Raw genomic sequence first — 14,599 nt, 5'->3', positions numbered from 1 at the left:
CTATGCTCGGCACACTATTTTATTCTCCCACCACGCCCTAGTGGATGGTAGGGCATGAAATACTGCTTGTTGGAACAATGCTTGTGTCGACCTAATGACTCTAACGACCTCCCCGATGTCGATCTAACTCCATGTCGACCTTCAGTGGTCGACCTTGTGACCGTATCACCTATCCCCATCCCTTGATAATGATTTTAGGATTTTAATATATTTATCCATCTTGAACTAGGCATTATATATATCTATCAACCAGCCAACAGAATCTGGCACCTGAATAATGACAAACAATCATGAAGCAAGAGGAGAAGGTGATACGTCTAGGTAATCAGTGATGGGAGGTGGGAAGTATAAAAGGGAGAGTAGACCCTTACAATGATTCAAGCTCCCAAGTCAAGATATCAGAAGCGGCTACTGCAGGAGATCTTGTGGCTATATCTGACAGGGAAAGCAACAGCCTCCCATATCTATGTTCAGTAGCTGATTTCATATTCTGGTTGAATAACACCCAGATATATCTCTCCTAAGAAATGTATACAGCTGTACATTTTTTGATGGTGTGTTTGCTGTCATTTTTGAGTGTGATATTTTCAGGACAGGTGCGGTAGAAGACAGAGGCTAGTGGCAAGATGCAGCTCACCTATTGCAACAAGGCCAAGCTCAGCGCTCACAGACAACAGATCACATTAATTCATTGCGGAATTACCCAGGTCATTTCCAAGATATGGCTCTTTTAGTTTTTTAAAGTGACACTTACCTGCAAAAGATCATCACTCAGGACCTCTGTCTTCTCGGCCCTGAAAAAGATAAAATAATTAATATAACGGATCTTAACAAAGTAAGAGCCAAACCATTAGACATTAAACAGCTTATGCAAAGTAAGGAGCTCATTAAAGAAAAACGAAAAAAAAAAAAAAAAAACACATGTTGTTGTTGCACTGTGTAAGGGATGCAAATTTATTTATTTTTGTTAATTCAGGGATGTTTTTGACTGCGTTTGCATACTTCTAAAAATACTGGGCAGCTTTGTTTTTCATATCAAACTTATGGTGCCCATATACTAACTGTATGCAATCAGATGTGATGCGACATGTCTCATTGCATCAGATCGCATCGGTCATCTGTCAGACCACACTTAGGTCGACAGTCATTAGGGCGACCCCGGAAGGTCGACTGGCCCCAAGGTCGACAGGGTTAAAGGTCAACATGGGTCAATGTCGACCTGAATTAAGGTCGACATGGGTTTAGGTCGACAGTAATTAGGTCGACATGCGTTTTTCACTTTTTTTTTGAGCCGACAGGTGCCGACAGGCGGTATTTCATGCCCTACCATCCACTAGGGCGTGGTGGGAGAATAAAATAGTGTGCTGAGGGTAGCGAGGCACCGTGCCTGAAGCATCGCGAGCGAAGGGAGACGCACAAGGTGGGGGTCCGGCGGAATTCGGGAGGATTGCCCACCCGGCGGGGGCGGGATTCGATTTCCGTGACCCTCCCAGCCAATCCGGGTGAGTAGGCAATCCTGTTTTAAAGAGGTACACACTGGGCCGATATTAGTCCAATATGTAATTTTGGCCCAATTTGGGAAGTGCGCAAGGGAAGGGGCTAAGCCAGGGGGGCGTCAACTGTCCGCTGGAAGGAGCAGAGCTAGCCTTCCCGCCTTCCAACAGGAGATGCCAAAGCCGTCAGCCAGGTCACGGGAGACGGAGTGCCAGCAGCCTTGGAGCTGGGACTGCCCTGGTGAGTGTACAGGGCTGGCAGCGGGGTCTGTGTAGAGCTCTGCTGGCTCAAATGTTTGTCCTCCAGTCCCCACTGCAGCAGTTGCTGCCCGCTCCGCTCTGCACGCTGCTGCCACCTGCCCTGCTCTGCACACTGCCGCTGCCCCAACCCTGCCCGTTTGGTAATGCAGCACCCCTCCACTGTGTAAGGGTGGGTTGCGGCAGCCATAACGGATCTGCAGCAAAAGACAGGGAGCAGTGCACATCTCTCCCCCCCCCCCCCCCCCCCCTGCTGAGTATATATTGTTTGTACTTGTATTATATGTTCTGAAAGGGACAGGGGGACAGAAACAACAAGGTGCAATGGAAACGGTGTGGGGCTGTTGTGATGGGGGGCAGTGTGGGGCTGTTGTGATGGGGGACACTACAGAGTGGGGCTGATGTGATGGGGGACAATACAGTGTGGGGCTGGTGTGATGGGGACAGCATGGGGCTTGTGTGATGGGAACACTACAGTGTGGGGCTGGTGTGATGGGGGATATTGAAAGTATAACTCTTTATTATGGCTGATCTTTATTATGGCTGCAAATATCACCAAATTATTGATATTTCTTGAAGTTACATGCGACTCGAGGAAGGCTATACCTTTTTACGATTCTCGACACACCAAGTTGAAAAGGTTAGCCATCACTGGTTTACTGTGTACCCAGGATTCAATATGTGTCCCAGTGTATACACAACCTATGAGAGGCTCACAACATTAATACTCTGTAAAGGCGTGACAATTCTGTGAGCAATAATGAGGGAGTTACACCACTCTTGCTGCACCGGCTGCATCTCAATAGAAATGATTTTATCCAAGATCTAGAGAACAGTTCATAGTCAACTTCCCCTGCTGGCAGGTGGCAGCATAGGCATACTTGCCTACTTTTGAAAACTAGTTTCAGGGAGATTATAGTTGGTAGCAGAATTTTGCACAGCGCCCCATTGAGGGGGCGTGTCATGCTCCACCCAAAGGGCGTGTCTAGTCCCATATATGGAGAGATTGTGAAAAGAGATTGTGAACGTGGCACCTAGAAGCGTGGGTGTGTACTGCTACATCTGAGAGGAATCTTGTAAAATTACTTATATCCACATGTAGATGAGCCCCAAAGCAGTTAGTAAGAAATACTGTACTTGGTAAAGAGCTGGGAAATGGCGCTGATGATTCAATGTAAATGTATCTATCTCTCATTCCTTTTTCCCCAAAAAAATGTAACAGTGTAATGTGGAGAAGGTGAAATGAGGAAGATTGGTAGACTAATGAGGGAGAGAGGGAGATTGCTGCTATTTCAGGGAGTCTCCTGCAGAATACAGGAGGGTAGGTAACTATGAGCATAGGTCTGCCACAAGATGTGTGTAGCAGCAGCAGCCAGCCGAGCTCCCCAGCCATCCACTACCCTGGTAGCTGAGACAGGAAATAGAACATTTCCAGTAATTGTTGCTGTAGCAGTGGAAATATGATGAGATGAAGAGTAATGAAAATCTCATCAATGTGCAGGTGTAAACACACAATGGTTCAGTCACCCTGCTGGATAATTTGTGTCAGCTATGAATGCAGGGAGAGTTTACACGCAATTTAGAACTTTCTGTAGTGCAGTACACTCCCATATTACACCTTAACACCAACACTACATAATGCACACAGCCAGCATACAACATATTGGTTTATGTAATAAAATACAGCTTGGTGCACAACTGTGTTGTAACAACCAATCAGAAGTTAGCTTTTACTACTAACTAGTACAAGTACAAATTCCACTACCCGTTTCACACTAGCACAAAAATCCCAGGTTTTTTGCACATGAAAGGGACTTTTTGTGTATGTGTGAAAGCTCAAGTTTTTATTATTTATCTCCATTGCCTTTCTCACACCATGACACTGCCCTGTCACATGAAGATTTCAGTCTTTCTAAAACATTTTCACTCTCTGAACCTGAACTTCATTCTTGTGATAGTCAGCTGAGTTATCAACACCATTTATATAAATGAACTACAGTAGGCCAATGCTGGTTTACTGCAAATAAGCAGGAAGTCCTGGAGTTTGTACTCAGTGGGAGAGATCATGTGCTGAACAAAGATGGAGCATTTGTCCCTCTCTGCCAGTGGCGGATCCAAGGACGTGGGACATCAGTACAATTACAGGGCTGGGGAAGGAGGCTGCTGTCTCTCTCTCTCCCTGCAGCGCCCAATGTGCAACTTACCTGGGCCCCTCACCTAGCCTGGGTAAGTAATGCCCCCCCCTACACACCCTTGGCCCTAAACACCCTTGGCACACCTAACCACATAACAAAATCCAACGTTATTCCACCATCACCCACCAACTATGCACTGATCCACACACTTTTTATCCATTAATCAGCACAGTGGGGAGATATGCTGAAACTGTCACATCAAATACCTTAGCATTTCAGTACACCTTCATAGTCGCACTCCGAACCCATCTATTATGTTGGTAGCACTGACCAGAAGAGCGCTTAGCTTTACAGAACTGGCAAGTACAGTACTTGCCAATTTAACCCCCCATCCAGTTTCACACGCTCCCCCTTACATAAATCAAGTCCATTTGTAAACGCTGTACGGAGAATTAATATACCTGCACAATATTATTTTACATATTTGACCGTTGCATTAATCCATTCACAAAATCCATACTAGCTAGTGACAATACAGTGCTGTCACATTTTTTGAATGAAATAATGAGATGAGCATTGTCAGCGCAGTACAGAGGCCCTCAGCCTACAACTGTCTCCAGGCGTTTGCCTGGTGTCACTATTTAGAAATCTCACCATGGCTGGTAATTAGAACAAATTAGGAAATATCAATGCTTCGCTGCAAAGTATAGGATAAATTGTACAGTGCTTCCCAGCGGAGCTGGCTGCAGGCACTTCCATACAACATGTTATAAATGTCAAAATGTAGGGGGAAAAAGATGATTTCTACCCCCCTCTCCCTGGACACTGAAGCAAAGATCCAAACTGTCTGTGCTCCAGCTATGGCATGGCTAGGAATGCTGCACCGACTGCTAATAGCTTTTTCCCTCTGGGAAAACTCGGATTCATTCATTCATTTATGGAAGTAATATGCAATACAGGCTGAGATGCACTTTATATACAAATAGAGCTACCATTAATATATATTGTGCTCTGAACATAGTGGATGTCATTTAAGATGCAGAAAGTGTTGTGGGTGCTGCTTAAATTCATCAATTTTCTTTATTAACACTTCGTGTAATTGTGCTTACATATATATCTCTGTGACGTCCTCGATTGCGGCAGAGCAAACCAGCCCTGTGGTTACCTGATAAACGTCTCTGGATGTCCGGTCCTGGTTCAGCGTGAGCAGTCTTACCTATGGTTTTAAATCATATCATGTGGTACCCAGTCCACAGAGTTGTATTTTATGGTACGGGTCTTTGACTCTTTTTACCGTGGAGTTCAAACCTTACTCCTAATAAATTTGTTTTACGTTACTGCACCATGAAGCGCCTTTTTCTACATTTTTCTTAGATTTTGCTGCCTTTGTGGATTCCAGGGGCTTCCCGATCCCTTTCCCTGACTCTCAGAAAAAGTGCTGCACTACTGATACTGGTGGTTTGGTGTCACTTGATACCCTGAATAGGGTGTTCGGACAACTGGTGTTTGAGGACTGTTTCTAAGCGCATGGTCCTATATTCCTTTTCCAAAAAAAAAAATATATATATATATATATATATATATATACACATATATATATATATACATATACCACTTTACAGAGACTCCATACAGTCAGGGCCCTTATATAATTTGAACCTATGTTCTCCAATTCCGTGTGAGTTGGCAATGCTAACCACTGTGTTACATACAGTGTTGTGCTGTTTAGATTTCACCAAGTATGCAAGATTCTAAGATGCAAGGGTTTGTAAATGAAGATAGCAGCATTTTCAGAAGAACAGATTAAGGGGCCTACACACGTAGAGATTTGCCAAGTGTTCTGAGTGATGCTAGATCACTCAGAACGCTCAGCACACAGCGATGTGTCAGCGCTGTGTGCTGAGCGATCTGTCAGGGCCAGTGTCCCTTCAGTTAGAACACTGGCCCTGACTGATTAATATCCAGCATGCTGTATATTAATCGCCAGACAATAGTGACGCATCGCTATCTCCATTGCCCCTACACACAGAGCAATGTAGGGGCATTTTCGAAGCGATCTAGCGAGATCGCTTCGAAAATGCCCCTAAAACGCTACTTGTGTAGGCCCCATAAGGAATTTGATGTTGTTTGTTCAATATTTTATTCTGAGTAGTGAAATATTTTATTAGGGAAAAGGGGGAATTCAATAATTGCAATTTAACGGAGGTGAAAAGTTTCCTTTTTATCGCCCATTAAATGAATCTGTTTTTAGGCATTAACCCACAGAATCTAGGGTAAATGTTCGGAACGATGTGTTAACTTGTGTGCAAGCACCTTAGAAAAGGATATTTATCAGGATTTTTTTTGGGAGTTTGTTCAGACCCCAAAAGACATCCCTGTTAAATGGGACTAACTGAATTTCAATTTTACTTTTACAGATAAAAGCCTAATGTTAAAAGAAAAAAAGAAAAATAAGCTTTATTTAGCCCTTAGACATGAGGAAAGTGAGTACAAAAGCAAAGAAGAGCAAACATTTGCCAATACCTTTTGGAGAGGCAAGATGACATTAGGGTCCATATCAATACAAGTGATGGAACTACCAATACGACCCAGAAACAAAATGCCAGAGTGCACAAAAGAAGACTGACAATTCTTCATGACCATAAAATTCCGTCAGTCCAAATAACGAGCAGGATGTAATGGAGTCTGAGGTTAACGATGCTGGCCGATTTAGTACATTTTATTTAAAGAAGCAAACATTTACAAAGCATGGTTTTGCCTTGTAAATGATTGCCCCTTTAAAAGAATGTCCGAGATCAACCGGTATCCAGCATGTATGGTTGTCTCGGACTCCAATACATCCCGTATTCAAGTCAAAAACAATGTTGATAACTTTTTTGATTAGAGAGTTTGTTCAATATGAGTTTGTACCAACTGGACAATTAGTCAACCGAGTTTGCTATTTGGAAAAACTGAAAATGGTGTGTGAAAAAGGGACGGAAAAGACAAAACATTTTTGCCTACAACTTGCGTCACGACAATGCACCTGCTCACACAGCACTATCTGTAAGGGTGTTCTTAGCTAGTGTACAAATAACTGGGTTTGAATACACCCTCCTTATTCACAAATCTATCCCCGAATGATCCTGAAGATAAAGGAAAGATTGAAAGGAAGGCATTTGATGATATGGATGACATCAAGAGTAATACGCAGATAGCTCTGAAGGCCACTCCACAAAACCTGTTCCAAAATAGTTTTGAAGGTGCTTACATTGGTGCACACCTTCCCAAGGGGAGTACTTTGAAGGCGACCACAGTGATATTTATTAATAAGGCATCTAGCACTTTTACTATGATTAGGGCCTGATTCAGGATGGATCACAATACCAATATTCTTTCTTGAATGGCCAAAACCATGTGCTCTGCAGGTGGGGAGTTATTTTGTTTCTGTGCAGGGAAAAGGTTTTGCTTTTGCGATCAATGTTGAGTCAGGCCCCTAACTGTCAGATCTCCTAATTGGAATACATGGGCAGATACTCACAATAGCATAATGTGGTAAGCAGCATGCCATGAATAAATGGAAAAGTGAGGGTTGTATAAAAATGTTGCTCAATGGGGCAACACTATGCTATACCCATCAATAGCTTTAACATGTCTAGTGAAAATGCAACAATGAAAGCAAATGTGTTATTGGCTGCTACAGCTGTATTTCAGATTTGCTCCTCTAGGCAATATTAGTAACACCTCCCTCTGTTCAATGTCAACAAGTATGTGCAGCCATTCTCTGCAAGCTGACAAAATAGCTTGCCCTCATTTCACCACGGTCTGTTTCAACGTGCTACATGCTAAATGTCATCCAAGACTATGTACAAATATACTATAGTAGAATCTTTGCATGTTTTACAAATGTTATGCTGTACTATATTTGTAGTCCTTATAGACAGAACAATGATAATGACTGCTTACATCTACTATGACATAGCTAGCTCCATTGTCAGCCATAATGCACCTTAGATTTTTTATTATTTACATTGATCAGTGATAACATTAAACTGTCTGCTTAATATTTTGCAGGTCCCCCCTGTGGTACCAAGTCATGGTCAGCAGAGCCTTTAAGTTGTGTACATTGAGAGGTGAAGCCCCCATGGTTTGGACACTTCCAGCACAACCCACAAATGCCCAGTGACTGAAATCTGGGGAATTTATAGGCTAAGACAAAACCATGAACTCTGTCATATTCCTCGAACCATTCCGGAACATTTATGCAGTGTGGCAGAGCACATTATACTGCTGACAGAGGCCACTGCCATCAGGGAATACCACTGCCATGAAGCGATGTACTGCAACAATATTTAGGTACTGTAGGTGGTATGTGTCAAAGTAACATCCACATCCTAACAGTACAATGCCGGGAGCATCAACCTGCCTTCTAAGGATTGCCATCTTCCCATAGTGCATCGTGATGCCATCTCTTTCCCAAGTAGGAGACGCAACCGGGCATCCACATGATGTAAAAGAAAACATGATTCCTCAGATCAGGCCAACTTCTTCCATTGCTTCATGGTCTAGTTCTGACCCAAAAGTGCCCATAATATGCACTTTGGCAGTGGATGGGGTAAGTATGGGCAATCTGAACGGTCATCAACTATGCAATATGTGGTGCATTGTATAAATCACAATGGAGGAATCATGAAAGTTAAAGAGCATAAGCTCTGTGTATTGGCTTTCATAGCTGTCCGCAAGTGTTATACAGTTGTCACATTACAAGCTGCCAATACCAACTGTAACACTGTCCACTTCTATGTCACTTGGTGACCTCTTTGGGTCATCAGCTGATGCACTTTGTCCTTGTATAGATTTGTTGCGTTGCTCCCATTGTACATTTATATGGGGCAGCCAGCAGGATGTGGCATGCAGTGATATCTATGCATCGCGGTGCCACTTGAGTGCACATCTATACACAACAACAGTGTAATTGGACACATTTGTACATTTATATAAAATGCAAGTGTGAAGCTGGGATGCTTTCCACCATGAGGACACTTGGATCTCACATTTCTTAAAAACACAATGAGCAACAGCTCTTTAATCAATCATCACACTGTATTTTATATTCAAACACAAACCTAAAAGAGAGGTCAATCCTTTGTAACAACTAGAATGTTTACTGTCATCACTGGCAGCAACCCAGGCATCCAGTGCCAGACAAGTATTTGCCTCAGCTTGTCTAATAACGGATACATTTATTATAACCTCATACATGCAACTATTACAAAACAAAGACACAAGCCACATCACAGAAAAACTAGTGATGGAAAGATAAAGATTTGTCTTAACCCTAAAATGTAACTGGGGTCATCTCTATAACATCAGATCGCTTGGAAAACTGACCCTACATTGCTCCATATGTAGGGGCCATAGGGATAGTTATGCATGACCCTGCGCATTGCTATCGCTGGGCGATTAATATCCTGCATGCAGGATACAACTAGTGAGATTGCCAGTCAGGGCCAGTGCTCTCATTGGAGAACACTGGCCCTGAGAGATCGCCCAGCACACATCCCTGTGCAGCGCTGTGTGCCAAGCGATCTTGCTGAGCGATCCAGCATCGCTCAGATGCTCAACACAGTCGCCCCTTGTGTAGGCCCCTCAACCCTTAGGCAATATCTGGTCTAACCCACAGGCAAAATACACTGAGAAACAATATCATCAATAGTTTGCGGGTGGATTTTTTCTCAGCATTTCAGCCCCATTTCTAAGAGATCTGACTAGATTGCTTAGAGACGAAGCACGGATCGCTCCGTGTGTATGACCCCCCGGTGAAAGCATGCAGTCAAAATCTACTCATCGCCCGTGTTCTCTCTATTGAGAACACAGGCAGTGGCAGATCTGTGCTTAGCTAGATTGCTTAGCACAAACCTCCTATTGCCCAATGTGTATGGGGATTTAAACTGCAAGATTTCCACTGTGGCCCTCCATCTACAATTATAGAAGACAGGCAGGAAGAAGATCAGACACAGCACCTATCCCAGGTCCTCCTGTATCACTCACACAGTTTGAGGTACCTTCTTGTACCAGAATGACAACCCCTGTAGCTGCAGTGAGACCCAGTCAATCATCAGTGAGATTCGTGTGGCCATGATTTCTGATTTGTGACCTCCATTCTGATTCTATATCCATTATATATAAATCCATAAAACAAAACAAATTATCCATTAATTTTACGGTTTAATACTTAGGCAGAGTTGAATAAGTCGGAAACATTTTTCTTTTGAGCAACTTACTTTTATTTTACTTCCAAGCCTGTGCCTGCCCCTTAATGTGTTATGGCCTGTAATACAGTATAAGTATAACACTAGAACTACATACAGTAAATACAGCTGTCTCACCATGGTCAGGCTTGTCATTCCTCTTCATGGACTAGTGCAACTGATGCTATTATGTAGTCTTGAACCATTGGTTTATCTGGTGGGTCCAACTCTATGCTAAGATAATATTGTACACCGTCTGAAGATCCCAGGAATATGAATCAAATATTCAATATATTCAGTTCTGAAGTGTATAGCTAAAAAAATGTATGTGTTAGTAAATTCAAGCTACAGACAAGTGACAATGGTGGCAGCATGAAGACCCAGCACTACATAATACCCCTATCATACTGAGCTCAGAACCTGATTTATTACAGGAGCAAGCAGGCGTGATCCAGGTCCCAACTCTGTGTGAAAGGGTGCATTGTGGGTCCACTACCTGGGTCACACATCCCATGTTCCATGGGTCGCAACTAGGGTTATTTCTGGGCCTGACCCAGTTCAGCTGCACTGTGAAAGGTATGACGGGTCATGCCTAACAGGCTGCTGATATGTGGGCTCAGTAGCACTTGAAGTTCAGGGAAGCCATCAGGGGGGGTCTGAAGGGACTCAAGTCCACAGAAAGGACCAGAGACTCTCAAGTATAATTTGTCATAAACAAAGTTCACATTATCCTTGAAGCAATGGAGAGATTAAGTCTTGCGGCCAGTGCTGCGGACATCGGAGGTCTCAAAAGGCAAACTGGGGGTTCAAGAGGCCCTGCCTATTTTGTCAGTCCCGGGCCTCACAATTTGTTATGGCAGTTCTGGTTGATGAGTTTGGCCATCTTGCAGAAATATGTTATAAAAACTGCGAGTTACACACATTCTGCCAGAGAGTGCATCTAATCCAGGGGTTCCCAATCTCTGTCATCGGGGAACACTAACAGTTCTTGTTTTTCAGGTCACTCAGCAGGTGCCCTCAATGGCAAATCCAGGGGAGTTGTGTGGGGAGCACCCCATTATTTTCTAGTCACCCTCTGCTTAACACCATCTCCTCGTCCCTCACTGTCTCTCAATTTCATCCACTCCGTCACCACCGGTTTCTCCCCATCACCCACTCCCAGTTACCCTCTTTCTCTATCCTTGTGACCCTCTCCATGTCACACCGCATCTCCCTTTTTATCACTGTCACCCAATCTCCATTACCCTCTGCCTCTCCCTGTGACCAACTGCTTGTCACCCTCTCTTTACCCATCACCACTGTCATGTACCATATTGTGAACTTGTGGTGTGGTGGAGGAGAGGGGCCCAAAGCATATTTTTGCACCTAGGACCACCATTCAAAAGTTCTGTCATTGCTTCAATATCACGATCTCGTGACCAGCCAAAGTGTGAAAACCAGAGGAGGGAACTCATTAAGCTTTGCCCCTACTGTGTCAGCTGTGTTCTCTGCATGCACAGGAATAGGTGACTTGGTCACTCAGCTCAGAGGGAGGGGGAGGCCAGAGTATATGCTCTATCATGTTAAGACCCCATGTTTTTTTCTTTCTGCTGGTCTCCCCCACTGATATTTTCCCTTCATGTCTCAGTAAACCTTTCAACCCAATGTACCTCCTTTATATCTTATTACTCCTACAGAAACCATCTGCTTCTACCCATAGCCTACAGTCTCTCTGCCTCCCTCTCCTTATGATCCACTGCCACTCCCCATCACCCATTACTGCCTCCCCCTGATGTCAACCACTTCTTTCTCCTGTTGCCCTTTCTCTGGCATCACCCACTTCCTCTCATTGTCACCCTTCACCATTAAGCGGCACCTGCTGCCTCTTCATCTCCAACTGTCTCTCCACATCACCAATTGCCTCACCCTCTGCCTTTCACCTGTGTCCCTATATCCCTAATACCATTCTTCTATGGTCATCCTCTGCCTCTCCAAGGTATCACCCTCTCCCTGTCATATCGGTACGGCATTCCTTTTGTGGTCACGCCCCTTGTTTTCAACCCACCCCTTTGTTATGAGGCCATACCCACATTTCCAGTAGTGCACATTCCTTTAGTGTGCACAAGGTATCCCCCCCTCCATTTCCCCTGTTATTGTTTCCCGAAGGTGTATTCATTCTGTGAGACCAGGAAAACATGAAATGTAAAGGGTCCTTGAGGACCCGAGTCTAAGCAAATATTGGATTTAGGACAAAGGTTACATTTGTAGAATAGTCTACAAATAGATGTCTCTGCTTATAAGATTTCATTGAGAAAATATTTAATAATAACTTTACAGTCATTACCTTTTCATGAAGAGAACACAGAGAAATTCAATAATGTTTAATGTGTGAGGTTGAATCAATTGAAAAGGCTATTTTGCATAAGCTTAAAAAAGGTTTTTCCCTTCATCTGCCGCAACATGTGATGTCTGTGTGTGCACGTAGGAGGAAATTTCACTATAGCCATCCAGCTTTCCTTCACAATTACAGCCAATGATTCTTCCGACTCTCCCTTGTCACATTGAATCAGCTTGTTCGGTTGTGATGCCAAAGACTGCACAGTGTATGTATGGCAAGCTCCTTGCTGTGTGCTCTGGTGCCTGCAGGAGAATGGAGGATTCTGGGAAGAGAAGTATGTAGCTGCTGCCCTGTATGAGGCTAAGTTAGTAGGACAGGATGTCATCACACTGTGTTTTGTGCAATAATTTTTAGATGGCCTGAGGAGCAGGAAGACACTGCAGTTTTTCCGGGAGATCTACTTGGCCTTTTTTGGCATGTTAGCACTGCAAAATTACAGTTTTTTTAGAATTTTACTGAAAGTGAGATCAGAATCAAATCTGTGCAAGCAAACAAATCTTTTATATAAAAAAAATTGCAGCTTCATATTGCAATTCAGTCAAGCAAACACCAGACTTTAAAGTCCCAGGCACACCGGCTTTTTAAAAAAATAAAATGATCTCTAACATGTAATATTTGTACATATTTTTAATTATTTTTAAACCACAAAAAGCTACACCTGGACAAAAACGCAATACAGGAATAAACCACAGCCTTTGCTATAGTTCTTGCAATGCTGCCCCTTCCTGCATTCTTGATTTAAAAATTGGCCTTTTAGGCTGCAATTCCAACCTTCTAAGATCTCACCCTGGACCACTTAATCCACAGCATTAAACCTGAAGGCTCCACCAAGAAATTATGAAGGCCACAGAAAAAGGGCTGTGACACCTAATTTTGGTCCATTTAACCCCTATTGCATCATATTTACGGTATATGTTTTTCCTTTTTTTTTTTTATAACATTTTATTATGAAACATAATGCATACCATACAGCAATTTAAAACAATACACAATAAACAGGAAGGCTTATATGTATTCTTAATGCTTCCAACATTATATCAAATTAATATCCTGCGTTAACATATAATAATTGTTACTAATATTATTAATGGAAACCCCAAGTATGCAATGAAGAGTGCACATTTGCGGTGCTTTTTGTGGCTTGTCGGGTGACTCTACTGTGGGATGTGCCAGACATCAATGGCCAAATACAGAGTGAGCATTTTGGATGATCTTGCAGTGTGCATATTCATAAAGTACAGGCACATAACTGGAACACAGACGCCTTATGACCAGAGAAGAGGAAAGGGGGAGGTCTACACATTCTCATTCTGCCCGAGCGAACTAAGGAAAATGTAGTTAGCTGTAGCTTTGCAGAAACCCACTTGCCAGTCTGCTGCGGGTGCCTGAGGCTGGAGCATATAGTCACACTGATCATGATAATCAGCAAGGCTATCTGCACTGGTTGAAAGACAATGAAAGAAATGTCCCCTACCCCTGGCCTACATCTGCTACCTACACAGGTTACGGTAAAGTGGGTAGACAATGTCGACAGGTCGACAGTCACTAGGTGGACTCGACACCTGAAAATGGTAGACATACCATAGGTCAACATTGCCATAAGGTCGACACGTGCTTAAGGTCAACATGGGCATGGTCGACCCTCAACGGGTCGACACAAGTTTGTTGCAGGTTATTTTGTGTCTATGTCGACACAGACACCGTATAAGTGTAATGCGTCACTTCGCATGGCTCGCGCACTCTATGCCCACATGTATAGTAAAGTATGAACCAAGTCGGCCTACACCAAAAAGGCTTGTGTGGTGGGTCACTATGTGTGCAGTATGGAGCTGAAGCCCCAGCAAAACCCACCACAGATTGTAGGAGCCCCTCCCCCAGCCCCACCTAACCTTGGCTCCGGTGTTAGTACGCCGGAGGCTGTCATCCCCTGCCGCCGCTGCCCCAGCTGCCAGTCACAGCAGTGACCTCAGGCGGCGGGCTCGGGAGGACTCGGGCGCCTGAACTCTCCCGAGTCACCCCGAACATCCCAGAGCCTGCCGCCTACGTCACTGCTGTAAACTGCATGGTGGCTGGGGAAGCTGGAGTCAGCGGAGCTCCGGCATACGA

At 43.8% G+C, this 14,599-nt stretch overlaps 1 protein-coding gene across 4 annotated transcripts in view; it reads right to left on the bottom strand.

Annotated features, from left to right (window-relative positions):
- Window positions 1–14,599, bottom strand: part of ARHGAP44 (Rho GTPase activating protein 44) — a 185,187-nt gene that overhangs the window by 92,728 nt on the left and 77,860 nt on the right. For all 4 annotated transcript variants that reach the window (XM_083148383.1, XM_083148384.1, XM_083148387.1 and 1 more), the window contains exon 2: window positions 755–794. In XM_083148383.1, coding sequence (XP_083004509.1) covers window positions 755–794 — 40 coding nt within the window. The remainder of the gene's footprint in view (window positions 1–754; window positions 795–14,599) is intronic.

The sequence above is a fragment of the Crinia signifera genome, chromosome 6 (genome assembly GCF_055691185.1).
Source record: "Crinia signifera chromosome 6, ASM5569118v1, whole genome shotgun sequence".
In the NCBI taxonomy this organism is placed as follows: domain Eukaryota; kingdom Metazoa; phylum Chordata; class Amphibia; order Anura; family Myobatrachidae; genus Crinia; species Crinia signifera.
The sequence above is the reverse complement of the archived record's forward strand: the minus strand, read 5'-3'. Positions and strand labels throughout refer to the sequence as shown.